The 17,606-nt window shown below is 43.0% G+C and overlaps 1 protein-coding gene across 2 annotated transcripts; it reads right to left on the bottom strand.

Annotated features, from left to right (window-relative positions):
* Positions 1 to 5,744: 5,744 nt before the first annotated feature.
* tbx18 (T-box transcription factor 18) lies at positions 5,745 to 15,899 on the bottom strand. Of its 2 annotated transcripts, none has more exons than XM_039780898.1 (8): positions 15,396 to 15,899; positions 13,759 to 13,921; positions 13,218 to 13,319; positions 11,678 to 11,849; positions 10,998 to 11,165; positions 9,906 to 9,970; positions 8,458 to 8,552; positions 5,745 to 7,678 (listed from the first exon to the last, which is right to left on the bottom strand). In XM_039780898.1, the coding sequence occupies exons 1-8, from the start codon at positions 15,628 to 15,630 to the stop codon at positions 7,137 to 7,139; spliced, it is 1,542 nt and encodes a 513-aa protein (XP_039636832.1). In that variant the 5' UTR covers positions 15,631 to 15,899; the 3' UTR covers positions 5,745 to 7,136. The 2 variants fall into 2 exon arrangements, with proteins under 2 accessions (XP_039636832.1, XP_039636833.1); XM_039780899.1 differs by having other exon boundaries at positions 13,759 to 13,918.
* Between the last annotated feature and the right edge of the window lie 1,707 nt (positions 15,900 to 17,606).

Genomic DNA, 17,606 nt, shown 5'->3' with positions numbered 1-17,606 from the left:
CCCTTACTTTCTGCTTTGCTGCATATAGGGTACACTACTTCCTGTATTGGCACTGGCTGTTGGCATTGGCTGTAAATCGTGACGTGCAGAATTGTCAACATACTGTTTGTGTATTCTAGTTTGGGTGTTTTCCATCGTTTCTTTGGTGCCACTGTTTAGCAGGTGTTTAGGTCAAGTGTTAATTTAAGTTCCCCAAAAAGTCCTCAGCCTTTAAAACTGTCCGCCTAAGGCAGCTGTGAATAACTGTCCTGCGTTTGGTTATGTGTTGGCCAGAGCCAAGGGACATCGCCACAGATCATATAAAGAACCGATAGACATTTACAAGACATCGCAGAGCCTGTCCTTTCATTTTGGCTCGACACTCAGTCTATCGAGCCTTCTCAGTATCTCACACAAGCACGCAGCGTTATACACAAATTTTGAAGTGTACGCATGTGTTCACATGAGTGTGTGTGTGTCTGTTTCTGTGCCTGTATATCCCTGCAGAAATGGAGAGAGAGTCGTCGGAGGTGCTCCTGTCCTTTTTGTTGACATGGAAAGATTACAGGAAAATATTGTGTCATAATTATTTCTTAACACCCGCCTCATAGATCAGAGTTCATGGGAGGCTACTAAGAAACATGCCCTGCGGAGCTGACCATAAATCAGACAAAGATTTAATGGCTGTAAAGGACACCCTGAGCCTCAGATTCTTGCAACTGTCATCAAATACCCGCTAGGCCATTAACAGGTCACGCACAAGTGGCTGAGCTGAGCCTGCCACATCATCAGCACACCCACCCTCCTCTTGTCACCAGCTGAAGCCCCCCCTAGATCACAGGTGCACTTCCTGGGGCAGAAGAGCCTCTTTGCTCCAACATTCAGTCCTGTCTTCTCTCTTCCATAAATCTCGGGCTCCTTAAATTGAGAAACACGGCAACACGCCAGCTTGATATGAAGTCTTTCGCTGAAATCCATCTGACTCCTAGTGTTGACACATATTTTAAGATCATTACAAAATTCCTATTTGGGCAGACTGATCTCCTGAAGTGGCGTATGTATTACACGCCAATTCGTATGCCATTTTGGTGTGTTATCAAGACGCATACTCGCTTTTTAGCGTGTTTATGAACGCCGATTGGCCTCCATTGACTTACATTACCTTGTGATTGCGTGTGAATTGACGCCGTTGCGAGTAGTATGAAAGGCCGAAAATCCACATAGGGAGGATGGGTAAAACACAGGACTTTCACCCAGGAGAGTGGGGATCGTGATCCATGTGTGGTGTTTACTTTCCATGTTTGTTGTTTTCCTGAACCCAACCCTGTTCTTCTTTTCCTAATCCCAACGGTTCTTCTTTTCCTAAACCCAACCCTGTTCTTCTTTTCCTAATCCCAACGGTTCTTCTTTTCCTAAACCCAACCCTGTTCTTCTTTTCCTAATCCCAACGGTTCTTCTTTTCCTAAACCCAACCCTGTTCTTCTTTTCCTAATCCCAACGGTTCTTCTTTTCCTAAACCCAACCCCGTTCTTCTTTTCCTAATCCCAACGGTTCTTCTTTTCCTGAACCCAATCCCGTTCTTCTTTTCCTAATCCCCACCGTTTCTTCTTTTCCTAAACCCAACTTGCGTGTGAGATTTCCTAAACCCAACCGTAGTGTCGCGATAACACGTAGCCTCACGATAACACGCCACGTGGCTTTAAAAAAGGGGGGTGTATGTTTATGCTGTGACGTTGCAGACTGCCGTCCGCTGTATACAGCGATACAGCGTAGACATACACGCGGATAGCTCAAAATGCGTACAGACAACACAATACCACATTGATTTGGGAAATCTTTGAGAGTCCTTTTGTCTTTAAGAAACATGAGGCTTTTTTCTTTATGTCAAGATAAGTTTGGCTAAACTGCCATTTGGAATTCTAATATGCTGCTCATCAGACGCAAACAGACCTGCTTTTTCTGTTGCCTCTGTTGCGAGTTTCTGTGCCAAACCTTAGTCTGTGCTTCAGGGAACTTTCTAGTCACTGGCCAACATGACCTCACCTGTGGACTCCCTGGTTCATATGCTTGGTCACGTACAGCAGGCCGCAACTCCCCTCTGAGCACGCTCAACCACGTGGTCACCTCGGCGGCCCGTATGTTAATGTTCACTTCAATCACACAGGATGCTAAAACCACATAACTTGCCTCTATGCAAAATGCAAACTTCTGTGTTGAGTGCTCCGGGTTGCCAATTCCCTGAGGGAAGAAAGGCAGCGAGGAAAGATATGGTAAATAGGTTTATTCCACTTCAGACAAGACTCACTGTTTGAGGATGCCAGAGACCATCATTCTGTACATGGGAAACATTTGAAATTGATGCCAATGAACTGTTTTACCAACCGTTTTCCCAACAGCAGCACTTTCTTATGCTTTTATGTCTTTTTGCTCATATTTAATGTAATCCACACTAATTTAATTCAGTTGGTTGAAATAATTCTCTGATGCAAACACTATATTGTATCCCCATTGACTCAAAAAGTCTCCTATGTACAGTATGATTGTTTTTAAAGAGAGCTGCACTTGAGTTGGCGTTGGTTAATTGAGCCTATGTGCCAAACTGTATCTGTTTGTGTAAACACTGTGACTGGAAAGGTCAGAAGTGCTTGTAGATGATTGTAATATTCAGCACCAAGCAACAAGTGGAAAATGGAATGGTGTGTGTGTGTGTGTGTGTGTGTTGTGTGTGTGTGTGTGTGTGTGTGTGTGTGAGAGAGAGAGAGAGAGAGAGAGAGAGAGAGCATGCACAGCTTGGTAAAAACATATTTTTTACATTTTGCTCTCTCTAATTCATGCTTCAATTTTATTATAGTGTCTATGTTAATATGTCTGAGCTGGCATGAATACACTATACACACTCTAAAACGAAGACTGATGTCTCTCTGCTTTGATTGGATGCCTCGGAGCTTTGGGAATATTCAGTGTCATGATGAAATGCTTTGGCAGCACTGCAAGGGGTGTATTTATGCACAGCTAATGTTAACAGTAAATCAAAGTTGTCTACTTAGTTAATAATAGATATTACAAGTAGAGTCGATACATTAAACAGTGATTTGTATTACTGTGAAATTAGTTGTGATGACACATTAAAATACCAGCTAAAAAAACGAAAAGGCTTTTGGGATTACAAGCCAAATCCAGCTTTCTTCTCTACCAGCCAGTATGGGTAGGGTATTGGTTACTCCATATTTTAAAGTGTTACTTTCAAATGTATTGTTTTCATATTATGCATGGAAACAAAGTGCATAATGCAGCAGGTCGGGGAAGTTGATGGGCAAAGGGGGTCGGGCCAAAAGGTTGGTAATGTTGGTTGTTGGTTAATCTCTATAAACGGCTATCTGCATTTATGCAGAATCTGTAGGCAACGGGTCAAGATTTTGATATTGGAAGTGTGGAAGGTTTCCGTTTGTGGCACGTTTGTACTCCGAGAAGCATTGACCAATCACGTTTGAGCAGGCTTTGGCGGCATGCAGGTTAACGTGTCTGCCATGTGGAGAGCAAAATATGCAGAACACATTGGCCGAAATGCAATCTCAGCATCGGCTATCGTCTGATGAGGATTTAGCTTTTTATTAACTTCAAAAAATAAATAAAAAAAATACAGTTTTTATTGGCAGCTTAGTTATGAGCATTGTAATAAATGAGATGTTCATTAAATGTATCAGCACTCAATGGACTGCTGTAGTCTACAGTACTGTACTGTACTCCAAGTACTGACGGTCCTGATTCAGAACTATTAAATTGATCAGATTAAAATGTTGATAAAATATATGATTTGAATCAAAGTTTAACTGGGATATTCTTAAATTCAGAGTCTACTCTCTTGGTCTGTGTTATAATACAGTAACACACAGTCCACATGTAGTTGTACAGTGGTGTTACAGAATGAATTTCTTTTCCCGCACTGCCAAAGTTTCTACCTGTAACTTTCAAACCCTACTGGACAGGTTGCCGTGACATTTGTTGAACTCTTGAACAACAAAAATATGACAACGACATCTACAGTATGTACCTATGCTAGTTGGATAAGAAATACTATATGAAGATCATCTTGACCCTTAGCTTTAACTTCATACAAATCTTAAACACACACGCTGCTCCTGCTTTCTGCTAGCTCTCCTTCCCTCCTCCCTCCCCTTCCCTCCTCCCTCCCTCCTCTCTCCTCCTCCTCCAGGCGGACAGCGTGACAGATCTGTCACGTCGGCACCTGGTCGTACACAAGTGTTAATGTCCCCACCTTGGCCGAGAAGCACTGGACCACTGTCTGCGTAAATATATGAGTGTGTGTGCCTGAGACCTTCTGCAGCATTATACAAACTGTATCTATCCTTCCTAAATCAGAAATCCTAGAAAACATAAGCTTTCAAAGGCTGACAGACTGAAAAGAAACTGAAAGAGATTTAGCTAGCACTGTGCATATAGATGTGTGTGTGTGTGCATATAAGTGTGTGTGTGTGTGTGTGTGTGTGTGTGTGTGAGGGTGGGTGGTACAGAAGCACCAGGCAGGGGGCCCGTCTACTGTCAATCAGAAACAACAAGCCAATCATTTATGGGTTCTAAAATAAACTCCCCTCACCCCCCTTACGTCCCCCTCCCTCACATGTGCTCCTCTCGTCAGCACCCCTCACCTTCAGAGTGACAGGAGACAACTGAAGGGGAATGGATGACAGCAGGAGAGAGTCAGCAACTTTTGGGATGAATGCTTGGGAAAGGTGAAAAATCAGGTTGAGTGAATCAGTGAAGAACTGCAAAGCTTTGTCAACAGATCGACTTCCTACTGAATCATACCTGGAGGCGGAAATTTGATAACAGCATGATGTTGTACTGCATATCGGCATGCATGTCGTACAGTTGTGACCTATATCGGACAGTTTCAATCCCCCGTATTAGAAACCCAAAGTATATGGGGCCAAACTTTACGACGGTCTCATATAATTGAATCATGAGAGTTAGCAGAATCTGGTCGACCGTAACCAGCTGCTGTGGCTCCAAGATTTCTTATCTTATCTGAGTTTTATCAGCTCATTTGTATTGAAGTAATGGGATTTGCAGGCTCACGCACACAGTAAATGCCCGTATTATGGGTAAAGTCTCCTAACCACAGTACAGTGTAAATTCAAAATGGCCACTTTGAGAGTTCAGACTGTGCAGGCAGGAGAGTGTTTTCAGGAGTTAATTCAGATCTATCCGCAATTCTGCAGTTATAGTTTTTCATAATCCTTCTATTGCACGTGTCATGATATAAAGATAAAACACTGTATGTTTTTGGGTAGTTGATAAATATGAGTCCTTACTGTGTCCTAACTGACAAAGTACTAGCTATTACAAGAGATGAGATGTAGCACTTGTCTTGTTTTCTTTTCAAAATGTATTTTGGGTACGAGGAACAGAGGAAATATGTCTCTGTGTTTTGTCTTGGATTCTTGGCGTCTTAGGTCACACATTCGCTGTCAGCTCAACCACCTGTTGCGACACATACACACACACACACACACACACAAATGTGCATACTCACACATGTCCACACCATCACACCCACATCCACATTCACCGCACACCCTGCCTTGTGTGACTAGCCAATTCAGCAGAGATGTAGGTCTTAGTCTTATTTGCTTGTGTGTGTGTGTGTGTGTGTGTGTGTGTGTGTGTGTCTGAGAGTTGTTCTTTCCCCCTGTCTGCTGTGGTATTTTCATTTCTCTGGAATCCAAAGCCTGTGAAACAACCCCAATCATTGACTGCTTTATCGCACACAGACACACACACATTCACAATGCCACTAGCACATACATAAGGGAGAACAGTAAGCGTACTTTTTTTGTTTTCACAAGGAAATATTATATTGTAAGCAATTGCTTCACTTTTAAAAAAAAAAATGTGGAAAGAAAACGCTCCCACACACACACTGGCATGTTCACAATTGCCATAAACAAAACGAAATCAGTTAAATTAGTAAGATATTGATTACATATTAACATTGTGACATGAATACATACATTTATATTTTATTTGGCTCAAAAAAGGTCACAGAACATGTTAATGTCCTCGGCCAAAGGGCGTGCTGATATAGCGCGTGTTTGCGAAGAAAAGCTTTTCGGTCAAGTTCACGGTCGGCTGTTGCATACCTGACCCAGTCTAAAGAGCAGAAGCAGGTGCATTGGGGTTTTTAAGTGCGAAGGGTCACACAGCCTTTTATATACACACACATCTCTCCTCCCACCCGCCTTCCCCTCGCTATATACAGAGTCATCTTGCACAGTTGCGCCTGTGTCCCACAAAGGAAGGTGTACTTCAGCCTGCCATCAAAACAGCTGCATCAAAGAAACATCTGTCAAACCAGACGTAGAATACGTAGATCAGTCCTTCATCCATAATTCTCCCACAGCTTTAACCTCGTCAGTCCATAACTGTCACTGGGATATCTCCCATGGTCTCTTAAGGCCATGATGTCATCACGCTAATATGTGACAGGCTCCTGGTGTTGTGTGTAAAAAGTGGTGATACGGCCCTGCCTGTAGTGCATTATTACTAGATGGACTACATGTTTGTTATTCCAAAGATTTGATCGAGAACACCGCCAGGCATGTAATGACGAAGAATTGAACTGACGAAAGGAATTTAGTCAATGTATCCCGTAAAAAACAAGTTCAAAAGTAGTGTTCAGAAACTCCATCCAAAGTAGGCAAGATCAAGGAGGCAATGTAGAATGCTGTGTGAGTCTAACAGTTACTGCTTCAAGGCCTCGTGCCAGGTGTTGAAGTGCTTGCTTTGAGTGCCTGGGCCAGCCCAGTTTCTGCCCAGTCCATATTCAGCTCCAGTTTAGTTGCTGGTTACATCGTTTGGACTCCTTATCCAAAGCTGCAGGTAGTTTCTCCCTTTAGTGACCACTGCAGCTGCATGTGCATTGTCCTAGAGAACATACTTAAAAGATAAGAACGTAAAAAATATTCCCTTCAGTTAAAAGCTCTTTATGCTCACAGAGGCCAATGGCTTGATCTGTCACTCCTCTCTGTTTGTCCACAATTCAGCCTGATGCTTTTTCAGCACGTGGGTGATTAATTCGTAGAACGTTCTGAACCAGTTTCGTTTTTCGTGACAACGCTAGATGTCCGGAGTCGTATTCAGCCCATGTGGGCAGTGACCTGTGAGGCCCCGCCTCCCGGCTGGCTACCTGTCAGTCCTAAAGTCCGGGAGTCAAACAAGAAGCCCTGCTGTCCTCCACTGAGTACACCCAGACTGTCCGTTAGAGTCCCACTGGGAGACGAGCCAAGGAAGGGACTCTGATGATTGGCAGTGGCAGCGGCAGCCATTTTATCAGGGCTGGCTGCAAGGCGCGGCGAGGGAGGGAATGTGTAACCGTACAGGCTGTAGGGCGGTGTGTGGAGGCGAAGCCCAGCGTAACCCTGCGGCGTGGGGTTGGATAGATAGCCAAATTGAGAAGCAGGGAGAGGCAGAGAACAGAATCCTTCGCCCTCATACGCCGATGGACCTCTGGGAGGGGGGAACGGCTCCGGGGGGTTGCTGTAGCGATGGAGAGGGTGTGTGGGTCGGCTGCAGGTGTAGTCAGGCGGGCTGAGAGGGCAGACCTGGAAAGGTGAGGAGCACGGGGACGTGGAGAGCAGGTGAGATGATGGTCCGATCCCACCATGAACTCCTGGGATCCCTACAGAAACCGAGGCAGAAAAACAGAAAAAGTGAGCCTATATCCACTTACATGATGGCGTTGTCTGTTGGTTTAAATTCAACTAGGGATGCACCACCTACTTTCTCCATGGTTTATTGTAGGGCTGGGCGACATGGAGAAAATCAAATATCACGATATTTTTGACCAAATACCTCGATATCGATACCCCAACGATATTGTAGTATTGACCATTGGTGCTTTCATAAACTATTTACACAATGAGATTTTTGATAAATAATCATCAGTAATATGGATATAATGACTAAGTGGGTAAAAGCATATAATAGAACAGTTACAACAGTCTAGTAAGTTCAGAAAATGACATCACTTTACTGTAATGCAGCCTTTAAAACCAGGAAAAGACACCACTAATGTCATATTACGATATCCACAATCTAAGACGATATCTAGTCTCATATCACGATATCGATATAATATTGATATATTGCTCTAGTTTATTGTTTCCTTACATAAAATGATTCCAATGAGTTGAACACAGTGAGGTATGCAGGTTAAATTTTTTGAAAAAATGAGTGAACAGGTCATTGAGTGGGTCAGCACTGTGTATTGACAGATACCCGAAGTTGAGGTGTTGTTATTAAATGTTCGATCGGGACATCCCTGACAATAACGTATGATTTAGGTTTCTATCAAAAGCAAAAAAGGAAGTATTCCTCTTTGGTAGAAGGTTGCCATTTAGGCCGGACGACTCGACTCATTACTCAGTATCCGGAAAACTCCCGGTAGTTAACTCTTACCTTGCTTGGTAATGCCAGGGATGTCCTCAAATGTGAGCGTTCGCAGAGATGGGCGCCAGAATGCATAAGACTCAACCAAAGCCTCCAGACCCATCCTGTAAAACCCACATGAATGCACACGTTAGCACACGTTAATCAGCATTACTGAAAGGTCATCAGAACTTCCTTGTCTTGCACTTTCTTTAGTCCCCTGATGCAGCTGCAGCCGCTCTCTCCCAGCCTGCCTCACATTACCGCCAAACCACCTGGCGGCCATTTTAGTCGCCTGTGGGGCCTCTCTCGCCATCTCCATGGAGACCTCAGGTAATGAGGGGCATAAACGCCACGTTGCCATTGGCTGCTGCCAGCCGGGTGCTCGGAGTTAATTGCTTTCACACGGCTTTTACGGGCGAATCAGGACGAAGGAGCAGGAAGCCGCAGCAAGGATTTATGAGGTGGGACTCCCCTTCCCCACTCCCCCCACCCCCTCCCAATCTGCGTCTCCCTCCTCCTCTAGGTGGGGCAGAGGGTTGCTGTGGCGGGGTAATGCGAGTGCTCTGTTACCCCTCGTTAGCGTGAGGATAAAAGTCTTCCCCCCCGCGGGGTTGTAGCCACGGTGATAATTTAGACAAGCTGCCCGGAGCGGTTCTGTGTGCTCCAAAGCAGCCTATCAGAGCAGAAGTTTATTTAGCAAACTGCTTAACTCTTCCTGTAATATTTAAGGGGAGTTTTTTTCATCGGCCTTCCTGAGTTTAACTTTTATAGGGTCAGCTGTCAGGGTTATCCAGTTTGCTGTTTTCTACCTTCCTCCCTCTCAAATCTCCTGTCTCACACGCTCCTTCTCCTTCTCTTTCTCCTGCTCTCCCCCCTTTTCTCTCCCCTCCTCTCTAATGATTTCTGTGAGGCCTCGGGGGAGTGGCTGTTTGGAGACTGTTGGAGTTTAACTGCTGTGTTGTTTTAATGCTGTGTTTATATATGTTTAGAAATGTGTTTATACAGATTTTCTTCAGGACACTCTGGACTTTTATTATTTTGCTGTTGATGTTTATGTTCTCGAGGCCGACTGGAATCTGACGCTCCATTTAGGTTTGCAGCCGAGGTTAGATTTTCCCCTCTCAAAGCATGTGCCTGTAACTGTGCAGTTGCGGGGATTAATGTGCCTTTAAAGTTAGCACATTTTAACGAAAATGCATCACCGTTAAATATGGTGAAATCATAATTATGTGTGCCACGTCTGTTCAGTTTAGTCAATTTCTTGTCTGCCATTTAGAACAGATTTAATGGGAGGCTGTTGTACATTTTCCATTAGAAGAAAAAAAAAAAATACAAAGCTTTGCTCCCCATAAAATCAGACCGAAATAGCCGTGACAAAAACCCCAACCAAGCCAGAATATAATGCAGTCATGCATCCCATATTACCCCTAATGCACTAGATAATGTGAAAATCTCTGTGGTTGAATTGAACTCACCGGTTTCTGCCAGAGTCTCTGAAGCCTTTGGCAAATGGGTTTCTGTCAATTTTCAGCCTTGTAATCTGAAAAGTAAAATAAGACACTAATTTTTTTTCCCAAAAATGTGTTATTACAAAGTCCACGATAACATACTGTGTAATGGAAGATTATTTCCAGCCCAAATAATTGTCTTTGTCTGTAATATTTTTTTTATCAGATCTATAAATAAATACATTAATGTGCATAGTTTGCTGCCAACTGTGCTGTTTGTATGAGACGAACATATGTGGGAATGCATGTTTCCTTGCACATAGCTATATGTGAATGTATGTGTGTGTGTGTGTGTGTGTGTTAATGTCTGTGGGGCTGCCAGCCCAGGCTGTGGGTGGTGTTTAACGCCCAACTCTGTGACCCGCATCCAAAGGGACTTTTATAGGCATCGCCACCATGTTCTGACTTCAGCCATCATGCGCTGTGGGCCAGCTAACCCCAGCGAACATCCTACTTCAAAGCTGGGCATTGACTGGGCTAGTGCAAAAATCCAGAAAAAAAATAAAAAATAAACCTGCAGCTATTACTTATTGAAGAAGTTGGCTTTGAAATTTGGGCAAAATTCAGAAAACATGAGACGCTCAAGCAATGTAGAAAAGTACTTCAAAAATCTACTTAAAAAAAAAAAATCAGTCCAATAAGCGTTTCCTCGCTGGAACTGGTAAAACACTCCCAAGGAAAACCGCAGGGCCTTTGTCACTCTCTCTCTCTCTCTGTATTGCAAAACACACACCTGCACTCACACTCGCACAATAATCTGCCTTTAAAATGCAGACCAGACCCAGGTGCAAAACATGAAATTGTTAAGACACAGAAACTAAAATAGTTTCTTATTTTACTTTTTTTTTTACTTTTTATAGTCTCGTTCTGTCTGATATCATTCTCTAGTGCAACCTGAAGAAGTTGGTTTCAATTCCTTATCAGTCATCGCTTGTTAGTAACTGTACAAAACTACAAAACAAACAATAATATCCATTGGCAACAGGGCAGTCAGTGTAGCACTTCCAGTGGGTTTGGTTTTAAGAGGCCATGTGGTTGTGTGGAGGTCAGCTTGGCTACCTGTTGATTCTGATACGCTGTGACGGTGGTGAACACCGTCTCAGGGAAGGCGAAGGTGCGGGTGCCTTCCCCAGCAGGGATGGCTCTCACTGGGGATAACTCCTCTCCACACTCCTTACGGATCACATGGACCCGCGGCTGGTACTTGTGCATGGAGTGCAGAATGATCTGAACAGGCAGGGGGAAAAAAATATAACAGCAACTTCACGTTATTCACAGCCATAAAACATAATAGTTGGATAATGAACATGAACACCTGGACACAGAGATGCATAGACACATGCACCTGCACACATAAACATCCACAATATGTCAAATCAGAGGCCCTTATCTTAAAGAGGGAATTATTGTTCTTGCAACAATGTCACAAATGGGAATTTTTATTTTAAAAAATATTAGTCATAGGCCCAATTTCTTATGCAGCAGCACAATTCAGTTGCAGGCTTTAAAAATCGACTTTTTAATGATAACATGTACAGTTTTAAATGATACTAGAAGAGTAGGCCTACTAGAATTATCACAACAACAACAAAAATATTAAATCAAAATATAAAATGATGCTAGTCCTATTATAACGGAGATAAAATACAATTCAAAAGGGCCACAGTGAAGTAGGTTACCCATCTTATAATAGTATCATATAGAAATATTTTACAGACAGTCTTCGTTGTGGCACTTACATGTCCCTGATCGTCCAGTTCGTTGTTGGTCAGTTTAAGTTTGTCGAAGCTGACCACCTGACGCATCCACGTCTCTCCTGAGGCCGGGGAGTCCGGGTGGATGTACACTCTGGGCGGCACAGGCGAGTCCGCATTCCCCGCTACCATCCACTTGGAGCTGTGGTACACGTACCTTCACAATTCACACACACACACACACACACACACACACACACACACACACACACACACACACACACACACACACACACACACACACACACGGGGAGGTAAATGAACACAATGTCCCGAGTTAGCATTTTTTTAAATTTTTTTTTTTTTTTTTTCTTCCTCATACTGCTATTCACCCCATTTCACGGAAGAAAAACGCCAGAAAATAAGACCAACGACCACCAATAACCACAAGTGATATGGAGACCTTTTTAAAAGTCGAGAGAGAGGACTGAATCAGTCACGGGAACCTAACATAATCCCATCAAAGTTGTAATTATAATTCAACTGCAGATCTCACGTTTGAGCTTGGCTATGCTTATATCATTATTTAATTAAACAAACACATTTTTCTTTTGTGCTGCATTTTATATGAAGAGGTTAAAAAAAACGCCTGCCAAGACAAATGTCAACTTAGATCAGGCTTAATCAGGCCTAAAACTACTTTGTACTATTTTCGGAATGCAATTAAATGCTTAAAACGAGGTAGGCCTATACGCATGGGCTATACGTCTAATCGCCTTCAGCTAGTACCCCAACTAATTAGTTCCTCGTCTGGTTGAAGGTGTGCTCATCACCTGCTGTTAGGCGCTGCTGACTCTCGCTCCTCCACGGCGCGTTGTTGCCAGCAGATCATTAACTGTGCGGTGCGTGTGAGCGCCACGTTACCGTAATCCCCTGTACAATGCGCCATATCTTGTCAGGTCAGGCTGGCCCAATAACACGTCCATTTAGGATGTCACTCATCACTCCACCGCGCCGCTAGAAACGTGTTTACATTTAAACGGCTGTTTGAAAGTTTGAAATGACAGACCTACACGCGTACAGGGGCAAAGACTTGGCTGCTGCATCGACGCCGTTGCAATAACACGCAGTTTGTTTCTTCTTCTTCTTCTTCTGCATTATAACGACCATGTGTTGGTTTGACCTTCTAGGGTGGAGAGGTTAGGCATCCAAAAGGCCTTTTCCCAAAAGGGATGGCAAAACCGCCGTGACAGCAGTCCGGTGCCAAGCGCCATTTGTGGAGACAGAACGAGAGTTGCACAATTGAAAAATCTTAGGTTGTCCCAGCCCAGGAACAGTGTGTATGGTGTCTAAATTAAGACTACATGCTAACGGACATGCGTGTGGCCATTTCTGTAGCCTATAGCCTACTTCTATGCATTTACAGTTTCTCTATCACTTAAGAATCTTCATTTTAATTTGACTTTTGTAATTTTTTATAAGGATCACACCTTTTTTCATGAATTTTGGTGTGTGTGTGTGTGTGTGTGTGTGTGTGTGTGCGTGTGTGCGTGCTCTGTGCGTTATTTTATTAATTTTTTTTTACCTGTATCGTTTGTTGTCCACGGGGATTATATCCATGGCAATGTAATACTGCTGATGTGGGTCCAAGCCCGTAATCTTCACACGCATAGCAGGGAACATCCGCCTGACAGGAAAACCAAATAAATCATCTGCATTGGAGATTTCAGATCAGCTACAGGCTACATGGGTTTACAACACACAGTCGTTATTCATTTATAATAATAATTATACAAAAATATATTATCGCTTAATAAAAATAATAATAATACAACAGACAAGGCAGTTTAGACCGTCATCTTGTTATCTTTGAGAAATGAAGTCAGCTGATTGCTTCTATAATTATCGGATTCAAAGCCTTTTTTTAATAGCAAAATTTCAATTAGTAGTACTCTTATCTTATTTAATCTTTTAGCCTAAATTAAATATTTGTATGCATGTTTTTATTTATTTTTTATTATAGACAAGTCTGGTTTATTCAAGGTTTGCCTAGATTGTATAATTCTTTGTTCAGCGATCTCTGAACGCGTCTTTTTGTTTCCCTCGCGAACAATATAGGCTCTTACCGTCCAGCCTTGGTAATGATCATTTCCGTGCCAATCTCGTGGAACCGTTTCCACAGGTCTGATCCTTGCAGTTCCACGCGGGTCTCCTCTCCGCTCGCGGTTACCGGCGCCGTGCACGGAGCTGCAGGCTGCGGGCTCTCGAGCAGCGCGTCCTCGCTCTCTGCTGCACCGGAGAGGAGAAGAGGCGAGAAAGATGAACGCGTTTCAATAGTAACACACCCATCTAAGCCAAGCGTTATTCTACTTCAAGGATCTTTTGTCCTGTGACTCATAGAAAAGGCTACATTCTGAATGCATTACATTTATTTTAAAAGCACACAAACATGACAGCAAGACGAACAATCGATTACTGTAGGCTAATACAATCTAACGACTATAACTGCACAAAGCACGTTTTGCATTTGTCCAAATATGACTTATTAAGTACATTATTATATTAAATAGGCTATATATCATTTACATTTTCCCATTACAGAGACTGTAGCAATGATTAAAAAAAAACTTTCAGCAGCCCACGAAAAAGGTCAAAACTTTTACTACACACTACAAGTTATTTTTTAGCTGCGAGGAGATAAAGATGCTTTATAGTAGCCTTATGATTACGTCCATTAAACTAAACTCCTTCTTGAATATACACTGAAAGCTGGGTATTTAGAATATTGTAGTTTTATATGTGTCTTTAAAGTTTATACACTACCGAACTCCAATTTAAGTCCCAGTAGGAACTGTGTAATGCTTTTCATGATGTAGTACTTGAGTTTTAATATTGGGGATATGTTTAGAGGACACCCTAACAGTAGTGTTTATGTGTTTCACCGCTGTTGTTATTTGCGCTATTCAACGCAGGCCTCGCCAGGTGGTGGGAATTTATGGACATTAGACATGGGCCTAACAAGCCAAACTAACACAAAGACAAATCCTCAGCCAAGTGCGTTTTAAACGTGCAGCAGATTGAAATCCTAATGTGTCCGGGCCAGTCGGTTTATGCTTTCTGCAGACCTCTTAGCATCCTTTCCGTGGCCGTTCCCCTGCCTTTATACGCTGCTAATTGGCGCGTTTATGATTGCAACACAACTCATAAAGCGTTTTACATTAGTCACACTCACACCACTCATATTTACTAGACCGGGGCCACGATATGATATCACAGTTCCACTCTGAGGACCTGACCAAAGCCTATCATTGTTTTGCTTTATGATCTGGATCTTTTGCGTCTTATTACTAAATATTCCTCAGCAATAAGCAGAAGAGAGCATACATGATCCTGATGGAGAAAACAAAATGCAGGTTTTTTATTTAAAAACAAATCTCGAGTAGCTAAAAGCAAGTTTGAGTAATATCCTTAAAAACAGTGATAGGGTATCAAATGCGCATGGCCTAATAAATAAACAGCTGTATACCAGTAATAGCTTTGAAAACAATTATAGCCTTTAATGAGGAAGTAGCCTATGGTTTAATGCAACATGGACATAATTTTAGCTTTATATTGACTATGATATAGGCTACTTCTAATTTGGTAATGTTGCTATTCCAGTGGCCCATTGTATGCAGTCATTGTAATCTATTATTCATTTAATGTATAGTCTTTATTATTAGGCTTGTATTACTACCGGCTTTCTTTGTTGTTATTTACTTACGGGATCCGTCACTTGCACATTCTGCCTCGCTGCCCCGGTCGCTGGTGCACGCTCGGTCGGCTCGCGGCCCCGGGCTGCCGGTTAGATCAGATACATCAGTTCCGTCCTCGTAGTCGGCGGACACAGCATCCTCCCCGGCCTTCCTGCGTCTCTTTTCGGCTCCGATCAGCGCCTCTACCGAGAATGCATGCGCCTTAACACTCAGCGCGCACGGGGACCGCCGCTTCTCTGCCATTTCTCTCGGTCTCCGAGCAGAGGAACGAGAGGAAAGAGACGGCGTCACGAGCTTGCAGGGAGCAAGAAAAGTTCAAAACGCACCGAGTCGAAAAACAAGGAAATCCACGATGGCAGTCCAGTTCTTTCCGTGCGACGGGTTGTCCGTCCTGGAGCCGGACAGCAGAGGAAACAGAGGGAGCCGGGACGAGCTGTAGCCTAATAATGTCTCCGTTATCCGTGAGAGCCGTGCGGACTTTTGGAGAGTGTCAACAACCGGAGCTTAGTGGAGAGCCGGAGAATGGGACCTGTCAGTCACAACACAGAGCAACCAATCACGAGTAATCACAGCCCCCCGGAACTTTCCCTTGGTCCCGCCCGCTGTGGGGGCCGCTCGTGCCGCCTTATGTGGTAAAAGTAGAGCTGGTGAATGAATCATGTCTTCAGGCGAAGGAGCGCGAGGAGCGTCTCTCTGGGGCATTGCGCGCATTTTCACACACCGGCCCGACATGCTTTGCATATCTGGCCATTAGTACCTCGTGCACGGTGGACACTGGTGCTCCCTATCCTGGGAATAAGCATTTCTTACACAATGTAGGCCTACGTGTTTCACATATAATGTCCCGGCTTTGTGCGTGTGATAATAGCGTAATCATTACAACTGTAAGCGGCCATAATAAATGTAGGCCTATACCTACTCACTGGCCCTTAATAGAAAGAAAATAGGCCCGTGTTCAGATTTTGTTCATTTCTTAATTTTGTGCCCTTCAAAAGACATATTAAAAAAAAAATCTTGAACTGTCTATGGAATATGTGTGAGTCTTATCAGTTCTCCGAACGTCGTCCCAAATCATTGAGCAACCCGAAACAGTCCAACACAGCAAAAGCTCTGCTTCATGAAATTATTATAACAAGCTGTATTTAATAACCAAAAAGATTATGCAGCTTGGTAGGGTAGTAACATGTTGGTGACGGTATCCTTAACTTCAATGTGCAAACAAATTCCAGTCCTTGTTTTAGTGCAACAACACAAATGAAAAGCTGTAGTGCACTAAAATCGAAACTGTAGTCACAGCGTAGCAGTTGTTAATCACAATCATTTATAGGCAATGTTTTAAATAGCCTACTCAGCATAGACATAAGCGAAATATAAGCCTAAATACCTACATTAAAGACTTATCTTTAAAGATGCCCATTTCATACTAATAATGAATTATCATTATCGGCTTACAGTGCTTGTTGTTTATTATTTTGGGTTGAAAATGTAGCCTAAGTATAAAAATAGTCTTCTTTAGTCAGTCATTAAAGTAAATGGATTAGACCAGAGTTCTGATTCGGATACAGGATCTTAGGATTGATTTAATAGCCTATATACAACCAGCTGAAGTGAGTTGAGAGATGAGTTGGATTGTCTTCATGCACGTTTAAATGATCTCCTACACTTTAGGGCCGCGTATGTAGGCCTATGCGTGTTGCAGCGGGTGAGTGGCTTAAACATATGGAGGGGTAGAACATGGCTATAAATAAACAGGGGCAGTGAGGCCGTGCGTGTGTACGCGTGCGGGTTTCTAAAACTGATTCTTGATGGCCCTGTTAACAACCGACATACATATTCCAATGAACACAACACTGACGCAAACCCGTTTAATATACATAGACTACAACATATTCAACATTTAGCATATTAGTGGACCAACGGATGCCTTAATTAACCGGCTAATTTGTTACTTAGCAACGTCTTTTTTTGTGTGTGCTACTAATCAAGATCTGACGAAATAATAGAATTTGATTACATGAAATGCCATTAGTTTTATTTTTCTTTTTTCTTTTTTCTTTTTAAGTTTCATATTTGCTCCAGGGACGTTTCCTGCACTAAAATCACTGCAAAGCTCAATGCCTCTCGTGGCTTGTTGGTTAAATAAACAACGTGTCGCCATCGTTTATTGGCATAAATTCATGGTAACTGATTGGCCGTGAAGGGGAAGGTCCGTGCCCATA

This window comes from Perca fluviatilis, chromosome 18, assembly GCF_010015445.1.
Source record: "Perca fluviatilis chromosome 18, GENO_Pfluv_1.0, whole genome shotgun sequence".
Classification (NCBI taxonomy): Eukaryota; Metazoa; Chordata; class Actinopteri; order Perciformes; family Percidae; genus Perca; species Perca fluviatilis.
Note: the sequence above shows the minus strand (reverse complement) of the source record. Positions and strands in the feature narration are given on the sequence as shown.

Coding starts and splice junctions, on each gene's coding strand:
- tbx18 (XM_039780898.1), bottom strand. CDS start 15,630: ATGGCAGAGAAGCGGCGGTCCCCGTGCGCGCTGAGTGTTAAGGCGCAT. Junction 11,850..13,217: donor GTGGACAACAAACGATACAG/GTAAAAAAAAAT, acceptor TGAATTGTGAAG/GTACGTGTACCACAGCTCCA. Junction 9,971..10,997: donor CAGCGTATCAGAATCAACAG/GTAGCCAAGCTG, acceptor TTTACTTTTCAG/ATTACAAGGCTGAAAATTGA.